Source organism: Hibiscus syriacus, unplaced genomic scaffold (genome assembly GCF_006381635.1).
Source record: "Hibiscus syriacus cultivar Baekdansim isolate YM2019G1 unplaced genomic scaffold, ASM638163v2 tig00014213_pilon, whole genome shotgun sequence".
In the NCBI taxonomy this organism is placed as follows: domain Eukaryota; kingdom Viridiplantae; phylum Streptophyta; class Magnoliopsida; order Malvales; family Malvaceae; genus Hibiscus; species Hibiscus syriacus.
The window spans coordinates 304,565-327,106 of record NW_024062320.1 but is presented as its reverse complement, the minus strand read 5'-3'; the positions used below and the strand labels follow the sequence as shown (position 1 = coordinate 327,106).

Here is a 22,542-nt window from a genome sequence, read left to right as displayed (position 1 = left end):
CTGATTTAATAAATTATATATGAACGAACATATAACACAATAAAATTTTTACACATCAACGTAAATAAATTAAATAATATAATTTAATATTATTACCTGCACCGCAAAACTATTTCGACGTATGCTCCCGCTTTCCAATTTTGCATACACAAAAATTAATTGAAAATAATTAGTATAATATTTTTTCAAATAATCATAATAAACAATAAATATAATAAAAAATTATAACAAAAATACCTTATAACGAAAAATCGCACGAACTTCTAAATAAAATATGAGAAGATTGCCAGAATTATTGACTCGTTGACGGAATTGTTGTATTAATTTATAAGTTGAGAGGAGAGATGTGAGAAACTTAACCGGCGGAGAATGGTATTTATAGCGAGGAAAGTATACAAAACGCGGTACCTGCCCCGCGCTATATAAAATTATGTCAGGAGTAAAGGTATCTCGCAGTACCTGCCCCGCGCTATATAAAATTAAAGGTATGTCGCGGTACATGCCCCGCGCTATACCCCTATATGGCGTATAGCGTGCTGCAGGGGCCGCGCTATACCCACGTGTATGCCAGATCACCGTATAGTGCGGTTCACGGGGCACGCTATACCCCACGTGGCGTCAAATCATCGTATAGCGCGGTGCAGGGGGCGCGCTTTACTGCTAAGGGTGTTAGATCGGGAAATATAATATGACCGGTGTTAGATCGGGAAATATATTATTCACCAGTGATATATCGGGAAAATCGCCAATATATGTTCAAAGAATACTCTCAACCATTTGCATTGAACACTCGTACCTCTAGCATTCCTGGTGCTTAAACCCGAGTCTTCAAACAATAATAACAATTTATTTACCACTGAAGTCACTGGAATTCGTGCATTTTACAACCAATTTTAAAATCTTTCATTTACAACCAATTAGATAATGTCACGTTTTATAGTATGATTGGTTGTGGTTATCAATGTGAACATGTTTAGTCAACAAGATACGTTGACTGTAATTTTCTTCCACGTAAAAGTTATTTTGACCTAAAATGAAACTTTGAGTTTAAATTATTTTTAAAAATATAAGGATTACAAGTGTTACTAAATTAAATGTTAGGGGAATTTTTTAATATGATCTCGAATTTAAAATCTAAAATTTAATATTTAAAAAAATAAAAAAAATATTTTGAAATAATTTAAGGGTAAATTGCACATTTAGACCTAAACTATCAATTTTGTTATATTTTAGTACCTAAACTTTTAATTTTTTAAAAGCATACCTAAAGTTTAATTTTTGTTTTATTTTAGTACACTGTCGTTAAGTTTTAAAAGAAATGAAAGTTTAGGTTCAAAAACACATTTAGTACCTAAATCATACTTAAGTTTTGTTAAAAATTTAGGTACTAAAACGGATCAAAATTAATAGTTTAAGTACTAAATGCGTTAAGTTTTTAAAGAGGAGTATTAAAATGAAACAAAAAGTAAACTCTATATATGGTTTTAAAAAAAATTAAAAGTTAAATACTTAAACAGACTAAAATGGATAATTTATGTAATAAAATATAACAAAACTGATAATTTACTTACTACATACGTAGTTTACGCATAATTTAATGATGATATTTTTAAAACTTTACCCTTGATGAAATAGAGCTTTCAGAATCTGGCCCAAATACTAGTCTGATCCATGACCTTCACAGGCTCAAAATATAAAATAAAGATCGAGAGGGGAGGGGGGAAAGCATAAATATTTTTAGAAAATAGGAAACCACTTTCTACGTTAAAGCGAGTTAAAAAAGAAGAAAAAATGGGGAGAGAAGTATCAGAAAGCTGCATTGATAGCCTACTAATCGAAATGGTTTCCACATATTGCAACCGCTTTTATGCCAATAAGCCTGAGCTCGCTGCTCGTCGCATCGAAGCCATCGGATATCAGGTCGGCCACCAGCTCTCTGAACGGTGGACCCTTCTACATCTGATCAAATATCCAAATTGCTTACACTTTTAGTTGTTTGCTAGATTTATGAAGCTGAAAATTCCATTTGAATTATTTTTTGTTAAATTTGTTGTCCATAGCGTGAATTTTAGTTTAAGTAACTATGTTTTAATGTCTCAATTTTGGATCTGAGGTCGTGAAAAAAAAACCCATTGATTGAATTAATTTGAGTGGAATTTCTAAAGCCCAATACCGTTATAGATATTATGATGCTGGGAAATGAAGGGTATTGGTCTTCTTTGGTATAATATTGGTGATTGGAATAAGTTTATCTCATCAGCCATTGGTGGTTCACCCTTCTGGTTTGGGTAGAGAGTCGCTATCGGTGAGATAATGGCTACCGGTGTTTATATGTGAGAGAGATGAAGACATAATGAAGAATATGTGCTTGTAAGAGGAAATAGAGGAGGGCCCTTTCGGTTATAAACCATAATATCATTATGGTTATTTGTAGGTTCACGGGCTAAATAGATCTAGTAGCTAGATCTTGAATTTCATTATGGTAGATCACATTTCCATATTATAGGTCTTGTCTATTGTAGATAGCTCGGTGGTTATGTTACTCCTGTGTCCGGAGGATATGGGTCCTTCAGGTGCTCTTGTAAGCAGAAGGGCTCTTCTGGAGGTTTTGGTTAGCAGAGAGCTAGGATTCTTCGAAGGTGACCACCTAGAGTATAACAAATATAATAAAACTTTTATGATTGAGTAGTGCTCTATGCGTGTGAGGATTTGAAGTTTTGATTGTCGATCTGATGCTCTGATTTGGCTTTTATAGTTATCGATAGTGCTTGGAACCGTTGCTATGTTTATCTTAGTAATTTAGTTTCACCTTGATTATTATGTAATGCAAGGTAAATACTATGGCAAAAAGAAACTGAAATGATTTGATTTGTAATATTGATGAATCTTTTTAACATGCATGCATTTGCTTCTACTAGACTTAAAAGACATTAGCATGTAAGGGACCAAGAATTAGGGTATTGGTTAATGTTCTGTTCTGGATTTATTTTTCAACTTTTTATCTAATTTGCTTTTTATGTTCGTCACTATTCATTGCTCCTGACATTGACATTTGATATAGAATGAGGCCTTTAAGAATTGTGATAGTTTTAGAACTTAATATATTTGGTGAACTGCATTTTGATTTCTTAGGGATTGATTAATTACATAAGTTATTCATTAATTAGTGAAGTTAATATGCTAGTTGTTGTAATAACAAAGCTTAGTTATTTACAGGTACACGATGGAGAGGCCACGTTTTAGTGATCATTTAGAGGCAATCAAGTTCATCTGCAAGGATTTTTGGTCTGAGCTTTTTAAGAAGCAGATAGACAACTTGAAGACAAATCATAGAGTATGTTTAGTAAATGAAACTGACCGGAAACTGGTTTCGATGATGAAGTTTTATGAACTGGTTTAAATTTGTCTTGTAGGGTACCTTTGTATTGCAAGATAATCGTTTCCGTTGGCTTACACGAATGTCAATTGATCAATCACCTGAAAATGGAACATCCGGAGAGCCTTCCATCATAGCTGATGAAAAGGCTTTAGAAAGCATGCATCTATATTTTCCATGTGGAATCATCAGGGGAGCTCTTTCAAACCTGGGAATACCTTGTGCAGTTTCCGCCGACATATCCAACCTTCCTGCATGTGAGTAACCTGTTTGATGAATGCTATGTATTTTTTTATATTGTAAACATTTACTTTTTTTTAATAGTCTATAAGGTAGTATCTGTTCAGAATTTTTTTTAGCCATTGACAATGCACACACCCTGCAGACTTAGTTGCTCAACCTAAGACCTCTATTGAGAACAACATTGCCTTTACTTGTTTCTAGATACCCTTAGTCTGTTAAGGATAACATAACAAACCATTTTAGGATCTTAGCCCATATCTTTTAAGCTAAGTTACTCTGACACCCAAAACTCATTCAAATACATGAGAATAAAATTCAACGTACTTGTATCAGACACACACCCATATTTGACACTTTATCTAAATCTAAGTAAATAGATGTTATATTGTAGAAATTTGAAAAAGGGTTGATGTATGGTGTTAGATATAACGTTATGCACTTCATTTGATGGTGCTTTTTCGACTTTCCACCCTTGTCTGTTGATACTTAATCGATAATGATAACATGTTTCCAGAAGAAACTTAAACATAATGTCAGATATTTGAACAGATTTAACCGGTCCATTTTATTTTAGTTTCAATTCATGTGACATATAAGCTTGTTGAGACCTCTAATCTTCCTTCAGGTTCATTTGTGGTCCGGATAAAGGCTTGAAGAGTGCGTTAAATGAAATGTGATGCCGTTGTTCGTTTCTGCATGATAACTGAACTACTACGGTCCGGTTCAGAATATCAGAAGTTATTGATACTTTTGAAGAATATTATGTGTGAAAAAGACACTTGGAATGTTCGTATATGGATGTTGTTGATGACATTGCTTTATTGCATTCTTTTCTGTGTATTTAACTGGGACTATGATCAAATATTCTCATGTCCTGTCCAAAGTTGATTCTAAATGTCTCAAATGATTTTTTTTCTTATATTTAAGAAGTTTATTTGCATGAATCCATTAAGCGACGTTAAGGGTAAAAATGAGCGTTGTTCTCATGGTTAGGATCTACCGAAGAGCGATATGGAGACTCTCACCTTAAGAACATAATAACAAAAAGTGAGTCTAAAACCTTATAATTTACTTAACATAATTAAGAATTTTAGTAATAAATTGTGGAAAATATGGCTTTTGGGTCAGAATTTGACAAAATGGATTGTGGAAACGGACTCAGAACGTCGAAAAACATAAAAGTAGGGGTCTTTGTATAAAAAAGTCAATAGTTAACTGGTCCAGTCCTATCAACGGTTTGGTTTGATTAATGGGTCAGGTTAAACCGATTTAGGGTTAAACCAATTCAGTCAAATCAATTCAGTGTTTGAACCGCAAGGACGAAGCCCATGGTGGCACATGAGGCTCCTCCGGTGGCCAAAAAATTATGAAAAAAATGTAGAATATTATTTTAGACTACGGGGAATCATTTACATGTTTTAGTTTTTCGAACAGATCGACGAAGATTGGGTTTTAAAGAAATCCGAATATTCAAACCTTTACCTGTTGCAAAAGACGATGACGAATAACAATCTAAGAACACCAAATGAACGGGATCAACGAGACGAATGCAATGACGCCGGATATGAGAATCACGATGGTCTAGACAATGACGAATTGATAAAAGACCGAATTTGAAACCAAAATTGTGGGGGATAGAAAGAGAGTGACTGCGGCGGGAATGGGAAAAATGCGAAAAGGAAGGGGAATGGGTTTCAAGATATCCTAATAAAACTTCCGATTTAGTCCTAAAATCTAGATATGACATATCGTTTATTAAAGTCATCATACTCTTTTTTTTTAGTATTTCAACCTCTAAAGTTTTATTTTAGGATATAAAAACCCTAACGTTCAATCGAATAATCACTTCAACTCTAATTGTTGTTGCAAGCTCGTAAATCAATCCATTTGAAAATGGAAATATTGTAATTTATTCCCGCCCATGCATGTATCAATTCGACATTCATAAATCAATAAAGTTAGTCAGGATTGTAAACAAATATAAGTTAGACGAATTATTTTTTGTATATTTTTATTTAAATTTGTTAATAAAATTAAATAAATGAGTATATACAAAAAAAATTATTATTTATTAATTAAATAAATGAGTTTGACAAACAATCAGTTAGTCTAGTAGGATGAGACACTAGATCCCTTAAGTAAGGTCAGGGGTTCGAATCATGATGTTTGAAAATAGAGCAAATTAGGTTGGGAGGGTTGTCATTCTTTATGTAGTACATGATGTGGATTAGTCAATTAATAAATCGAAAACTAGTGATTATACCAAAAACAAATGGATTTGAATACTCGAATTATTTATATTCACAAACAAATTTATTTATAAATCTATTTATTTAATTGATGTTTTTCTTCCAAAAGATACCCAAAATAGGTTAAAATACCTTGAATCAAAGGAGAAGAAACTCGTGAAATGGTATAAATAATTTAAAGAGAAGAGTCTTGCTATTTTGATTAAAAATTAAAACGATAGGTCGAAATATTTTAAAAGGGAAAATAGAAGACAAAATGATATTTTTCACAAACGTTAAAGAAATTTTATTATTATATCTAAAATTTATTTGTCTCATGTTCATATCTCAATAATGATTTTCATTTTTTATATAAAATATAAATAATATTGTAATAATATTTAGAGTTAATTGCATCATATGTCCCTAAACCATAACTCTCACTTATATTGATCCTTAAACTTTTGAATATTCTAATGCCATCCCTAAATTGTGACTCTCATTTTAAATTAGTCCTTAAAATTTTGAACATTCTAATTTCATCCATAAACTATGACCCTCTTTCTAAATCAGTCCCCAAACTTTTGAATATTTCATTTTCATCCCCAGAGTCATCTTAATATGTAATTTGTTTCAACCATAGTTTAACCTAAGTTTTGTTTTCTTTCAAACATATAATCATATAATTTGGTCTATCGATTTTATTAACAAGAGATGTGATTAATTTATTCATATAGTTTGGGATGAAATTGAAATGTACAAAAAAACTTGCAGACCAATTTAGAATGAACGTTATAGTTTTGGATAAAACATTATAAGCCTTTTTTAGACTTTTTTACATTATATTCTTTTCATTGATAAATACAAAAGTTGTAGACAACTAATCACTTTTGTTTTTCTTTTTAAATCCAATACAAAGGTGTTCCTTTCAAAAAGGGACTAGATTTGAAGACCTAAAAACGCTAAGAAAATCGTCGCTAATTGCTTTAGGCATAATGTTAAAAATAACCCTCAATATTATTAGAATAGTTATTTTAACTTATATTCTTTCTTTTAGCATTTTTTTTCAACATTTTATTTTGAGGTAAAATGCTCATGCTATAGATAATAACTATTAGATAACACACGATTAAAACTTTAAATTAGGAGCTATTTTTAATCTAAAATTAATCGTTGATAGCTAAAATATTCTCAAAAAAATGATAAAATAATAATTTTATCGAGTCAGTATTTTTTTTTTACACTCTTTTACATTATATTTTTCATTGATAAATACAAAAGTTGTAGACAACCAGCCACTTTTGTTTTTCTTTCTAAATCCTGTACAAAAGTGTTCCTTTCAAAAAGTGACTAGATTTGAAGACCTAAACACACTAAGGAGATTGTCGTTAATTGCTTTAGGTATAATATCAAAAATAATCCCCAATATTTATTAAAATTATCATTTTGGTCCATATTCTTTTTTAAGAGCATTTTGGCCTCCAATATTTTATTTTGGGGTAAAAAGCTCACTCTATAGATAAAAACTATTAGATAACACATGATTAATGCTTTAAAATATGAGATTTTTTTAACCTAAAATGAAACTGTGATGACCAAAATGCCTTAGAAAAAAAGAATAAGGAAAAAAGTAATTGTTTTATCAAATGTTGAGGGCTTATTTCTTTAAAATGAAATGTTAGAAATTAAAATGCTTTAAAAAAATAAAATATGAGGTAAATTATCATTTTGATAAACCTTACGGATAAATTTGGCATTAGACCATTGATTTATTTCAGTAGCTTTCATGAATTGTGGGGTTGCATGACAGAAGCACTACATAGGGTACCCCTTTTTTCAACGCGTATATCTTCACTCGAGGCAGTTCTTTTTTCTTTTCTGAGAGCAATTTTCACTACCAAATCTCAAAACATTACCCACATAGGTGTTTCAGAGGGAAAAAGAGAATGGCATTAAGCAACAATGTCATCGGCGCAATCAACTTCATTGCTGTGCTGCTCTCGATTCCGAGCATCGGTGCTGGAATCTGGCTTGCAAATCAACCAGACAACTCATGTGTCAAGATTTTACAGTGGCCTGTCATAGTTTTGGGGGTCTTAATCTTGGCTGTAGCTCTTGCAGGCTTCATTGGAGGGTTCTGGCGCATTCCTTGGCTCCTTATTGCTTACCTTGTCGGCATGTTGATCCTCATCATCTTGCTTGCATGCTTGGTTGTTTTCGTCTACATGGTCACCGTGAGAGGCTCCGGCCACCTCGAGCCGAGTCGGGCGTACTTGGAATATCATCTGGAAGATTTCTCCGGTTGGCTTCAACGGAGAGTTAGAAGTTCTTACAAGTGGGAAAGGATTAAACTGTGTCTCAGCTCAACAGATATGTGTTCCCAGCTGAACCAAAGCTATGCTATGGCTATAGATTTCTTTAACTCTCATTTAACACCCATAGAGGTAAATCTCACTTCATCTGCTCAAGTTTCAGATTATTCCATTAATATGAATCTTACTGCTTTGTTAAAACAAATACTTACATATAGGGGTTTAATGAAGTATGTTAAAGCATAAATCCTAGTTCCCTAAGCATAAAAATTAGGTAAACTATACCCATCACCATTCGAGTTCTATTTTGAACGTATAATTATCATTTAATTATTTAATTATTATAAATCAAGTCACCAGTACCACCGTTAACTATTTAAGCATGTGATTCCCTTGTCAAGACTCAAGTTCGATTCCCCTAAATTACTTCTTTTTTCAGTTTGTTTTCCTTGAGTGGTGGAACACAGTGAGAAATAGTGGGGGCTACGGTCCCTCAAAAAATTTAAAAATTATAATTTAGACTTTTAAAAATTCAAAAATAAATTAATTTGTCCCACAATTTTAAAAAAAAAAATCAGATTAAGCTTTAAAACTTTTGAATGTTCTTAATTAAACCCTTCCCATAATTTTTAATAATTCTTATTAAGTCTCTAAAATTTTCAAAAATTTTAGTTAGACCCTAATTCTTTTTAAAAAAAATGTAAATTAAACCCTTCAATTTTTTTTTGAATATTTCAATTTAAACCTCTAAACTTTTTAAAGTATTAAATTGTCCTCCAAACTTTATCCTAAGGTTCCACTATTTTCCTACCATCGGATTGTGACACATGTCACCATCTAATTAAAAGAAAAATTATTAAATTAAAAATAATTAAAATTTAAGAAAATGTCTTTCAGTCATTTTGTGACACGTGTCATGAAAAATGTCACTATCTGAATGGAGAAAAAAATATAAAATTAAATATAATTAAAATTAAGAAAAAGTCTTCCAATCATGTCATAACATGTGTCACCATATGAATGGAAGATTAAATTTATTGAATTGATTTAAAATTATGACTGTATAAGTAATGAAGACTAAATATGTAATTATATCAATTTTGTTAATTGTTACGTCAGTTATTCTGTCTAACCTTAACGTAAGGTGACTTGATTAATAACACCTAAATAATTCAGTGCGTCTATTTGACAAAATTAAAAGATATGTAGTCAAAATAGAATCCGCTCATAGTTAATCATGAGTGTAGTTCACCCAAATGATTAGATTATCTAATTTTTTCTTTTTTGGGTTACACTAAATCTTTACAATTTATACTTTTTTTTCTTTATAGTCTGGATGCTGTAAGCCACCAACAGCATGTGGATACACATTTGTGAATCCAACAAACTGGATCAGCCCCATCAACAACATAGCAGACCCGGATTGCATACAGTGGAGCAATGACCAAACGCAGCTCTGCTACAGCTGCAACTCCTGCAAAGCAGGATTACTTGCGAATATAAAAGAGGAATGGAGAAAAGCCGACATAATACTGCTCATAACTCTTGTTGCTTTGATATGTGTGTATCTGGTAGGTTGCTGTGCGTTTAGGAATGCCACAACGGAGGACATATTTAGAAAGTACAAGCAAGGTTATACGTGAGAATTAGGTCCAGTTTAAGCTGGTAGTGGTGCGATTGGGGTTGGTTTCAATGGTTTTTGTGACTTTGTTAAACTAAGCAGATACTTTCCTTGGTTGAAAATTTGTGTTGGCATTGATTGTTTTCATTTTTGAACCTTTTAGAGTTTCTGTATAGACATCTTTACTTACTGGAGTCTCCGATAATCTTATATCCTCCGAACATAAACTCTTAAATGAATCACAATAGATAAACAAGATTTGTAGAAGACGATCCAAGATCTAATAATCAAATATATTTAGTATGCTTATCTACGAACAGTCATGATGACTTATATAAGACATAATCAAATATAGCCACTATAAATTTTCGGGGTTCTAGTCCTATTCTTCTTCAACTAAATCGAATTAAAAGGAATAATTTAATAACGGTCGACGAGACAAATTTATTCTTATGAACTGGATGTATCCAAACATATTTAGTGCATGGTAATATTGACTTTTAAGGGTAGGGTTCAGAAATATTGTCTGAGGGTGGTATCATATCTACTCTAAAATTCGAATTTTTTTCTATTAGTTATTTATTTTATTAATAATGTTAATCGTGAAATTTTATTTGTGTCCACCTGATTAAAAAAATTGTATTATTAAAATAATTATACCCACTCTCAAAAATATTTTTAGTTCTGTCACTTAATATTGTCAGATAATATGCAGAAAATGCATGCATATCATTGACAAAACTATGAAATGGATCATTGGACACGAATGTTCATAATGAACACTCAAATTATGTTAATTAGTAGCTGATTTTGAAAATTAACAAGATAGTTTTTTTTTTCAGGAAAATATAACTCCATGGTCGTCAACATTTTCTTCACTTTTCATCCCTACTCTAAGCTATTCCATTTCCTTTTTCGCCATTATCATTAGATTTATTGCGGTACCCCATAAAACAAGACAAACTAGTCCCAGAGATGGCAGCAAACAACGCCATTGTTGGTATAATCAACTTCATCACCTTGCTTCTCTCGATTCCGATCATCGGTGCAGGAATCTGGCTCGCAAATGAAATAAACAACGCTTGCGTGAAGATACTGCAATGACCATTACTTGGCTCCTTATCTTTTACCTCGTTGCAGTGTTCATCTTGATGGTAGTGTTAGCATGTTTGGTTGTTTTCGCTTCTTCAATCACCAACAAGGGTTCAGGCGGCCACCCTGCAGCAGGCCGCACGTGTATATACGGAACACGACCTCGATGATTATTCCGATTGGCTTCGTCTAAAGGTGACGGAATCTTATGAGTGGGACCGAGTTAGATCATGCCTTAACAGATATGTGTTCCGAGTTAAACCAGAGATATCGTATAGCTCAGGATTTCTTCACTGCTCGGTTAACCTCTATACAGGTAAACTTTATTCTAAACTTGCAATGCATAGTAAAAGCAGATGATGATTTTTTTTCTTCCAAATTATCCCCTCTCTCTCTCTTTGTTTAACATATTCCGGAGAGAAAGAGAAACCACTGTTAGGAGATAGGGTTCATTGTCGGGTGTGTTTGCGTGATTTGTGGATGCACCGAAAGCTGGCTGTTGGTCCTTTTTACTTTTCAGACCCACACTTTCCTTTTTGACAAACTTACTCAAATAATGTTTTAAAAAGAAATATATTATATATATATATATATATATATATATGTCTTATTAGAAAAATTATTTTTTATATAGGATGATTACTATAGTAACTCATGGAAGTCGTTCGAATGACTTGACGTTATCTGAAAGACGCATAGACTATTAGATATCATTGAGAATCTAATGGATCACCTGGTAACTTGTCAAAATTACATGTATGTCCGCAAGTTACCAAACGCTTAGGATGTTTTTGGTTGGAGAAATGTGAGATTTTTATGGGAATGAAATCTATATTCTCCCGTTTGGTTAGTCGGGAATATCATTCTCGGTAATCTTACATTATTAATAGTGGATTTTTTGGGGTATATTACCGGAAATGTCATTACCTCCATTTTCTTATGTATTGTTGGATTACCGACGTTTTGGACTAAAATGCCCTTAAAAAATTTTATTTCAAAAATATTCTTATTCTGTCATTGAATAATAAAAATTCTACGAATGTTAAATTACAAATTTATCCTTAAACTATTTTAGATTTACAAAAAAAATCCTATAATTAAAATTTTATATGAAGTTCAGGGGTTAAAATAAAATTTTACCCTTTCATTAAACCTTTTTATATTTTCAATTTTGTAAAAAAATTATATAAGTTTTAGGAATTAATTTTTTTTAAAGAAAATATATAAATATTTTCTAACTTGTTAAAAAAACAAATATATAATAAGGACAATTTGGTCAAATATACATTCCAATAATCTTTTATTCCTTTAACCAAACACGGTAATCTTAAATTCCTGCTAAACCAACCAAACACAAAATACAACATTCCCAGTAATCATATTCCCTGGTAATCTTTTATTCCCACTGGTAATTTTACATTCTGTGAACCAAACGCACCCTTAGGGGTGCTAATTGAGATAATCAACTCGTGAGCAACTTGAGTTCGACTAAACTCGATTAACGCTCAATTCGAGTATATTTGAATCAAACTTGAATTCGATTGAGATCTTAATGAGTTGAGTCGAGTGAGACTTAACTCAATTTAATAAGTTTGTGAGCAGCTCATTAATTTTTTATATTTTTTAAGATATTGTTTGTCTTATTTTTAGGAATGATTAGGTATTGTTAATTTGTTTTTCAGGGATGATTGTAATATGTTAGTTTGGTGTATTGTGGATTGTTATTTTTGTTGTAATATGTTAGTTTGATATATTTGTAAACCCCTAATCCTAAGGATTCGAGTGTCACACGAAATCACCTTAGTAACTAACCAATTTTTGTTTTTTACAAAATCATTTACTCGACATTTGAAATCATTTACACAAAGTATAAAAATATAACAAATTTAAAAAACAAGGCTCCATATAAAAAAGGTCAAATAATATATATATAAATAAATATTTACATCGTGACTCAAACAAAATCTCAACCACTACATATTCACTCAAGTCCTCATCTTTGTACTCAGATACTCTCATTAAGATTCTTACGATGATATTGGTATGTCATCGCGAATCCACGTAACCTGGATGTAATAATTTAAAAGAGTAAGCTAACAAACTCAACGAGTACATAACTACTCCTAAATTTCATAAAAATAAGCATGTAAATCAAATATAAGCATAAAAGCACTAAGTATATAGCTCCACTAGGTATTTATCGAAGTTCAACGTATTATCTCAAAGTCTAGGAAGTATTTTATGATATCAAATTATCAATCTACAAATACTCTTTCTTATCAACATTCGTCTACACGCTACTCAAGCATGTTATCATTCACATACACATTACTTAAGCATTTTATCATTTACCTACACACTATTCAAGCATGTTATCATTCACCTACACGCTGCTTAAGCATGTTATCATTCACCTACTCATCCATGACTATATGTCTTATTCTCATCATTTATAGTAGTATGTTATCTAATGCCACCTAGTGTCAAAATGTGATAAATTAAAGTATCTAGTCTCACCTAGTATCAAGTACTAAAGTCAATAGTAATATATATTCAGTATCACATAACATCAAGTACACTATAGATGAGACTTGAGGTCATATAATATCATGAACGTACACCCATCTTCAGATGAGGCCTTAAGTCACATAGCATCAGGAACGTATATCCGGCATCAAGTGAGGTTTGGGGTCACATAACATCAGGAATGTACACTCAGCAATCAGGTGAGGCATGGGGTCACATAGCATCAGGAATGTACACTCGACATCCATCCTCAGATGAGAATTGGGGTCACACAACATCAGGAACGTACACCCGACATCGAATGAGACATGGGGTCACATAGCATCAGGAATATACACTAGACATTAGATGAGGTCCAGAGTCACATAGCATCGGAAACATACATCCAATACCACGTCATCAATACTACAACACAATTATAGGGTATCCAAATCCCTCCACACCAACCACACAACAAGAAATGCCCACGATGACATACAACCACAATCACCGATCAAACCCATGCTTACTACACAACTTGTTCAATCTCTAATCATATTATTCTCGATTAAGAGTGTTCATATTTGAATCACCACTATAAACCCCAATATAATAATTAAGTAGGTTATGGAAGGTAATTAATCTAATCCTTAATGTCTTAGAACAGATACATCGTAATCCGGGCTTTTCTTAGCATTTACATTAACTAAGGACATTTTAGTCATTGTATGCTAATAGGTATTTCGATCTTTTGCTATGGCTTAACCCATAATCACTAGTGTCTAATGGCATTTTCTTAAAATTCTATAGTCTGGTATTCATTTTTGGCCACAAATTTCGCTATTTAAATTTAGGACTAATTCGGTAATTTTTCTTACTTTTTACTCCAATATTTTAATCGAGTGTCCATCCATTACATGCAACGCATTATACTTATGAAAATCATGAAACATTTTAGAGTACGAGGTGTACTCATATTAATCTCCTGAATTCTAGCTTACCAACATCAAATTCGGGCTTTCGGGCTTTTACACGAACCCGGGTGATCCAAAATCATGAACGTGTCTCCCAATAATTTCCTCGACATAAAAAAATAACTCATTAATATCTAGTTAATAGTTTAAGGGACTAAATCGATCGAATTCAAAGCTACCAGAGTTAGTTAATACCTATTTATTGAGATTAGGGGTTAAATCGAAATAATCAACATTATTGAGCCACAATCATTAACTAAACTACAAATCAGAGGACTAAATTCAAATCTTACCTAAACCTGGAGGACTAAAGCTGCGAAATGGGCCGTTTTCCATTTTTAGCTATCCAAAATGGTGTAGTTTTAAGGAAATATATAAATATCCCAAGGAAGCTGGTAACACGGATCGGGTTTTCAGTTTATAACGACTTAGGATTCTCGTGTTCTAAATACGGCCGTAAATCAGATGAAACAGATAATAAGTTATTCGAGATCAATTTGATTAAAGTTTAGTCAATGTTCAAATCGAATTAATTTGACTTGAATTCTTAACGTACTGAAACGAACTACATAATATTCGACTCGAAAAATTCACGAGCTACTTGAGAAAATAATATATTAAAATTTTTGATTTTTGAAATTTAATTAATAATAATATTACCATTTGTATGTTAATTTTAAGAAAAAAAATATTATATAACACTTTCATGTATTTAAGATTTATGTTCGAACTCTCTCGAGCTTTTGAACCGACACCAGCTTCAATTTTTTCATTTCAAATTCGATTTAAACTTGAAAATTTTAAACTCATAAATTATCGAATCTAATTAAATTTTATACTTTTTAAATCGAAAAAAAAAACTGATATGAGTCAATGTGCAGGCCAGGCAGCAGTAAACTAAGGGGGCAAGTAAGGTAAGTGGTACCATTCAAAGAAAATAAAAAAATAATTTCAATTAAAGTGTTAAAAAAAGGAGCAGTTATTGGAAATATAAAAAACTGGAGTAGAATAGTTGATTGATAGATTGATAAATATGTGGTTGAAGAAATTTAAAATTTTTGTATTAAATATGAGAGATTGTTGAAGTTAATTTAGAACAAAAATTGTAGTAGTAGTAGTGGAAGAAGAAGAAATAGTAAGTAGAAATTACGTAATATTATATTGTTAATTTTGTTTTTAATTTTTAAGTTATATATTGTAGTTAATTTGATTGTTGATGATGAATGTTATTAAATTTTAATTATGCATGTAATTTGAGAAGAAGGAAAAAATTGTAAAAGAATAAGAAGAAAAAGGAGAAGAAGGAAGAAGTAGAAATTTCTACTAGTAAGTAGATGTATATTTTATTTTTTAATTAAGTAAAATTATAACGTTAACTTTGTTTTTAATTTTTAAATGATATATTATATAGCTAGTTTGATTGTTGAGAAATGTTAATATAATATTAAAATTATGCATGTAGTTTGAGAAGAATGAAAAAATTGTAAAGGAAAAGAAGGAGAAAAAGAAAGAAGAAGGAGAAAATATTAATAAGTAGATGTATATTTTAATTTTTAATTAAGAATTTTTAATTTTGTTTTTAAATTTTTAAATTATTTATTATAGTTAATTTGATTGTTGATGAATATTAATATTTATGTAGAAAATTTTTACTATATTATATAGTTAGTTTGATTGTTGAGAAATATTAATATAATTGTAATATTATGCATGTAATTTGAGAATAATAAAAAATTGTAAAAGAAGAACAAGAAGAAGAAGGAATAAGAAGGAGAAAATATTTGTAAGTATGTGTATATTTTAATTTTTAATTAAGTAATATTATATCATTAATTTTGTTTTTAATTTTAAAATTATATATTATTGTTAATTTGATTGTTGATGAATATTAATATTTATGTAGAAAAATTTTGCATGTTATAGTTTATTTTTTTAGTTATATATATATGATGTAGTAGTGTATTTTTTAAAATTATTTTAAAGAAATTTGTTGTTTTTATTCTAATATAATACAAGTAATTTTGAGAAGATATAAAGAAAAAGAAGAAGTAAGATTAAAACAAATTTTAGATAATATAAAAATTTAATTTATATAATTTGAATTTAAATTTAAAATTAAAATTTCTTAAGAAGATAGAGCAACAAAATTAAATTTAAATGAAAAATTATATAATTGTTTTTAATTTCAACTTACTTATAATTAGATTATTAAAAATAAAAATTATATAAGATAATATAATATATAGATAATTTTTTGTATTTAAAATGCAATGGAGGAAGATTAATTTTTATTTTATTAAACCTTTAGGGATTAAGTGTGTAGTTTAATTCACTTTTTCCAAATATATATAATAAATTACATGATAAAAACTTTTAAAAATTTAGATTCAATTATTTTATTCTCATTTTTAATAAAAGAAGTTCTAGAATTTAAATTTAAATTGCATGTTATAGAACTGTTTAAAATTATTAGTGATTTATTAATTAATGATGATTAATTAATATAATTTGGAGTGAAAAAAGGTAGATTTAAATAAAATGTATAGCCTCAAATTGTCAACTAGTAAGTATAATTTTTAATATTTTAATTTAAGTAATATAAATATTTATATTTTGAATAAAATATGTTATAATTAATTTATTTTGATTATTATAAATATTTGTTAATTATTACTAATATTTTATAAAAATATTGATATTTGTAATGTAGAGTTGGAAGTTGTTAGAAGGATGACAAATCAACCTCCTCTGTTGAGATTACAAAATGAACACATCAATAGTCTTATATCAAATGAAATGATATACTTTTTTGCTTATTTATTCAATTTTTTATTAAGAAATAAATTGTGTAGTTATATCTCTCACACGATCTTATTTGAGGTTGTTTGTATTCATTATAGGATATTGTGGAAGTATTTCAACATCGAGGGATGGGAAATAATCACCCACACAAACCTATTACTCCATTTTTAGATATAGCAGGATTTTATCATGCCCCATTTATTCGTGGCTACAAACTAATCCCTGGATTGATTACTGCATTAATTGAAAGGTGGAGATCAGAAACTCATACTTTTCATTTGTCATGTGGAGAATGTACCATTACTCTAGAAGATGTGGTCATGTAAATCGGGATCCCGATAAATGGGAAGCCTTTGATTGTTCATATCGATCTTAATGCTCAGGAACTTTGCTTAAAATATTTGGGGAATGTACCATATGAGAGAGATATAAAAGGTTCTCATATAAAAATGACTTGGTTGGAGAACAAATTTAAAGTCACCGATTATAGTACTGGAGATGAGCTTAAGCGTGGAGCTCGAGCATATCTTATGCAACTCATTGGAGAGATATTGATGCCAGATAGTTCTAGTAATCTAGTTTACACACAATATCTCCAATTTATGAATGAGTTTTGGAAAACTGCCAATTATAGTTGGGGATCGACAATATTAGTGTTCTTGTATCGTGAGTTGTGCAAGGCCTTTGTTAGAAAATGGTCAAAAGAGAACGAACGCTAATGAATGCCTACTATTATTATAAGTATGGACTTGGCAGCGACTGCCATTTTTTACACCAATTACCTGAAGTTTGATTCGTTTTCCTCTTATTGGAAAGTAATGTTTTGATTATAATTTAAAATTTATTTACTTTATTTTAAAATATCCTTCATCTTAAAGAAAAAAATGATCAAATAAATATTTGTTTCACATATTATTTGTTTGCAGATGGTGTGAGAAAAAAAAGGGTACAAAGTTAGTGCACAACAATGTCAGAGTATTTAGATTGATGATTGATTTCTATTGCAAAAATCATGTATATGAATGAAAAGTTAATTTCACATATTATTTATTTATAATTTATTTTGATGTGTACTCATTTATATATAATTTTTATAGTTTATTTTAAAAGACATACGACAATGATGACATGTTATAACAACCCGAAAAAATATATATTTATGATTAAACAATTTGGTGAAATTTGGGATTAAATTAAAAGTTTTCAAAATTTGTAGGCCATTTTAGAAGTGAAGAAAATTTAGGGACCAAACCCTAAATTTTACCCTTGGAGTGTTGACAAAATATTGGTTATATATGTGTGCAATTGGTTCTGTGAAACAGAAACCAATTGCTCAAATTACTTCCTCCAGCATCCTACTTCCAAACCCGATCCCGACGTCGTCCGGCCACCGATCGTCAATTTAAAACTACCATCGTGTTTGTCTTTGGCCGATGAACAAAACCCGTAAACTAATTGAAGTGAAACGCTGCCAAACGTTGTGAATTTCGGTTCAAAATTTCAACGTTTTTTAGCACCACCGCCGGGAAAATCTTAAATTCATCGCCAAACGTTACTCCGTTTTCAACACCTCCTGCACCATCGTGTTCCTTGTGTCATTTCAAGTCTGTCGGTGTCCTCCTTGTCTCCGTCGTCGCCAACGCGTGAGGGAGGTGAAGCAGTCGAAGTTTCTAACGTGTTGAAATCGAGCTCTCTGTCGTTCAAAATTTTGAACCGAGCTTGGTAAGTGTCTCAAAATCCCTTAAAAAATTTTAGGAAAATTTTTCGTAATTTTTAAGATACCAGAGGTCGCTGTACGCACCCCCATGCGTCGCCCCTACGCGTGGGGGAGTTTCAAAATGGGTTAAGGGCAGTTTGACCAGTCTGAACCAGTTTGATCGGTCCGAATCGGTTCGACCCATTGACCATTGACCGTTGACTTTGACCAAAAAGTCAATTTTTTGAAAAGTCATATTTTATGATTTTCGACGTTCCGAGTCCGAATTCGAAGTCTGTTTTTCGAAATTCAAACCCGAAAGCCTCAAAATGTCAGTCAAACCCGTTGACTTTGACTTTGATCGAACAGTCAAACTTTTCGAAAAGTCATATTTTATGTGTTTTCGACGTTCTGAATCTGATTCTGAAGTCTGTTTTGCCAAATTTTAACCCGAAATCACCGAATCGAGCTCATCAGATATGGTTATGGAATTGATTCAAAAAGATATTTTATGAAGGTAATCGTGTTTCACCTAAGCGATGATCAGTTAGGTCTGGTGTTGTCCGTTCGTCAGATCCGCCCGAATCGCGTACTATGAGAATTACCCTCATGTTTTCGTAAATTATTTAAATAAAGGTTAAGATTATTCATATTAGGATTCCAATATGGTTTCCCAAACTAATTACCCTCAGTAGTAGGCTTCCATATCTGATTTCTCAAACTGTTATAGGTATGTTTCCTAACAATGTTACATTATTGTTTTAATATATATATATATGAACACTGTGTATTTGATATCTGATTTACCTCATATTTCTGATATAATTTCTAGTTACGGTATTTTATACCGATTTCTAAATATTGATTATCCGACATCTGAATTATTGTATATCACTGATTTAATTTCTGATTTCTGTATTTCTGCTTATGGTTTCCAAGCATGAAACATTCTTATGTTTTTAAAGGATTATTCATGGTTTTCACTCGAATACATTCATGTTCATTACTGTCATTGGGGGTATTGTTTGAGGAAGATTATCTGTAGGCTTCTCGGCTTTGTGCTCAGGGCCTTACTGGTTGTGCGGGGTGTATGGTTATGGGGAACCTATACAAACAGATTGTGAAAGGATGGGGGGTAATGTTCATGTTTTAAAACATGTTGCATAAACCAATTTTACCGAAATATTTTATCAGTATGTTATTTTTACATTGTATGGAACACACTGAGCTTTTTAGCTCATTCTGTAAATTTTAACCTTTTCAAATAACAACAGACTGTAATCTAGCTGATTTGGCATCATGGGAGATCAACTACTTTTACTTTATACGAACGTATATCTCTATATATATTTTCAGTTGTATTTGGTGACATGTATTTTGTTATCGTATTGAATATATTCATATTACTGATATTTTGTTCCGTAAATGTTTTATAAGGTTTTCTATGATATTTTGATATGTATGTGTTTTATATGGTTTTCTAAAATATGTATTAATATATGTTTATCGTATGAATCTTTATTATGGAAAAATTTCAACTGGGACATGGATTTCAATGTTGTTTTAAATATAAAAAGAATTTCTGAAAATGATAAGTAATCACCTAGGCATGAGCATAACGCCCAGGCCAGGTGTAGGGGGTTACATTTGGTGGTATCAAAGCTTTCAGTTTTAAACACTTAGACTGTGGATGAGTCCTAAACTCTGAATTTTTAAGAATTTTGATATTTTAAAAAACGTTTGACCTTATTTTATGAATTATTTTTATTCGAGATCTCTGATGCTAGTCTGACTTATGTTTCAAATTCTTTCTGTAAAACCTTATAGATCCAACGATGAGTGCTGCTAGAAGTCGTAAGACATGCCGTTGCTGTGGTTGAGAGGAAGTTTCCTAACCTTCTGTTACAATAGATGATTTGATGTCACCACATGATCCCCTTATTCCGCATGTAGATCCAACCATTTCTCATGATGATCTGATTACTCCTGTGAGAGACCCTCCTATAATTGAAGATGAAGATATTGACACGAATGAAGATGCCATTAATAGAGTTATCTTTCGCATATTTCAGAGAGCTGCTAGAGTCCCTAGTAATATGACTACAGTAGAGATTTCGAATTCCTTGGTAGCTGTTGGAGTAGTTCCAATTGAGGGTATTATTGGTGGACCTCCGACAGATGCTAAATATTGGCTGGAGGATACAGAGAATTATGGATGAGATGGATCTGAGGTCTGAGTAGAAGTTAAAGGGAGCCCTGACTATGCTGAAGAAATAGAGTTTCAGATGGTGGCAATCGATTTATGGTAGTATTCCGAGGAACCAGATAACATGAGATATTTTTAAGACACGTTTCTGGAGTTGCTACATCAGAGAGAGATATCTGCAGGAGCGACGCCAAGAGTTTCAGAATCTGGAGCAGGGTAATATGTTTGTTATGGACTATGAGGTTGGTTTCATCTGATTGAGCCACTATGCTCCTGGACTTGTTGACACTGAGATAGATCGATGCTTGAGGTTTGAGAATGAACTCATATATGAGATCAGGAGTTGAGTTGCTACCCACCGGGAGAGGAATTTTGATGCCTTGGTTGAGATAACCAAGACTGCAGAGGAAATAGAGCTATTGGGTATGAACCGTAAGAGAGATAGAGACTAGCTTAAGAACGATTCAGGAGGCCTTCTGGCTCTGTTGATTCTTCTGCACACCCCAACAAAAGAGGCATGGTGAGTCTTTTCAGAGAGGCGGTGCGAGTGCCATGCCTGTGACATTCGGTTCTTCAGTTGTTCATCATTCTAGACATGGTGGATCTTTTGGGTCGCAACCTTTGCAGACATATAATTATTGTGGGAGACCTCATTTTAGGGAATATAGAAGGAAATTGAGTACCTGTTTTAGATGTGGTTTAGGTGACCATATTGTAAAGGATTGTCCAGAGTTAACTCATTCAGTTCAGACACCAACTCGTACTCCCGCTCGTACTCAGAGTATTATTCAGACTCCTGCAGGTATTCGTACTCAATAGAGATCATCAGGATCGGCTAGTAGAGGTCGAGCATCTCAGAGTAGGGTTTCAGTTAGATCTGAGGCCAGACAGCCTGCATTGGTTTACACTGCTAGACTTCGACAGGATTGCGATAGGCCTAATATGATTGCAGGTATTGTTACTATTCATTTAGTTCCCTACTTTGCATTGTTTGATAGTGGTTCTACAAATTCCTATGTATCACATTTTATTTATGAGGGTCTGAATATTCATGTTGAGAATATTGAGAATTTAGTGACAGTTCAAAGTCCCTTAGGCAAGTCCATAGTATTGGATCATATTTTTAGAGAGTGTCCTATAGAGATCAATAGGGAGATTTTTCTAGCCGACTTGATGGAGTTACCTTTGGAAGATTTTTATTTGATTCTCGACATAGATTGGTTGGACAAACATCGAGTTAATCTTGATTGTGAGACCAAGAGAGCTGTTCTGAAGACCCCAGATAACTGAAAGATTGTAATGATCGGGGAACATCGTGGATTTTTACGAATGTTGTGTCTGCTTTGGTAGTTGAGAAGATGATCAGGAAGGGTTCTGAGGCGTTTCTTGCTTATATTTTAGACACTAGGAGTTCTCAATATAATATTGAAGGCATCCGGATTGTCAAGGAATTTTCTGATATTTTTACTGAAAAGTTGCATGGCTTA

General features: G+C 31.8%; 2 protein-coding genes across 2 annotated transcripts; both read left to right on the top strand.

Moving 5' to 3' along the window:
* The first annotated feature begins 964 nt into the window (after window positions 1–964).
* LOC120206976 (trafficking protein particle complex subunit 6B-like) lies at window positions 965–4,423 on the top strand. The gene is made up of 5 exons (XM_039206517.1): window positions 965–976; window positions 1,749–1,943; window positions 3,217–3,334; window positions 3,414–3,633; window positions 4,245–4,423. Exons 2-5 carry the CDS (start codon window positions 1,792–1,794, stop codon window positions 4,271–4,273), a joined length of 519 nt encoding a protein of 172 aa, XP_039062448.1. The 5' UTR covers window positions 965–976; window positions 1,749–1,791; the 3' UTR covers window positions 4,274–4,423.
* A 3,329-nt stretch (window positions 4,424–7,752) lies between these two features.
* On the top strand, window positions 7,753–9,853 carry LOC120206940 (protein TORNADO 2-like). Its single transcript, XM_039206498.1, has 2 exons — window positions 7,753–8,291; window positions 9,491–9,853. The coding sequence occupies exons 1-2, from the start codon at window positions 7,794–7,796 to the stop codon at window positions 9,800–9,802; spliced, it is 810 nt and encodes a 269-aa protein (XP_039062429.1). The 5' UTR covers window positions 7,753–7,793; the 3' UTR covers window positions 9,803–9,853.
* Window positions 9,854–22,542: the final 12,689 nt, after the last annotated feature.

What these genes read in the sequence shown, in the direction of transcription:
- LOC120206976 (XM_039206517.1), top strand. Translation starts at nt 1,792, where the DNA reads ATGGGGAGAGAAGTATCAGAAAGCTGCATTGATAGCCTACTAATCGAA. An exon ending in GGCCACCAGCTCTCTGAACG is followed by an intron (nt 1,944 to 3,216) that starts GTGGACCCTTCT and finishes AGTTATTTACAG; the next exon opens with GTACACGATGGAGAGGCCAC. An exon ending in ACTTGAAGACAAATCATAGA is followed by an intron (nt 3,335 to 3,413) that starts GTATGTTTAGTA and finishes TTTGTCTTGTAG; the next exon opens with GGTACCTTTGTATTGCAAGA.
- LOC120206940 (XM_039206498.1), top strand. Translation starts at nt 7,794, where the DNA reads ATGGCATTAAGCAACAATGTCATCGGCGCAATCAACTTCATTGCTGTG. An exon ending in CTCATTTAACACCCATAGAG is followed by an intron (nt 8,292 to 9,490) that starts GTAAATCTCACT and finishes TTTTCTTTATAG; the next exon opens with TCTGGATGCTGTAAGCCACC.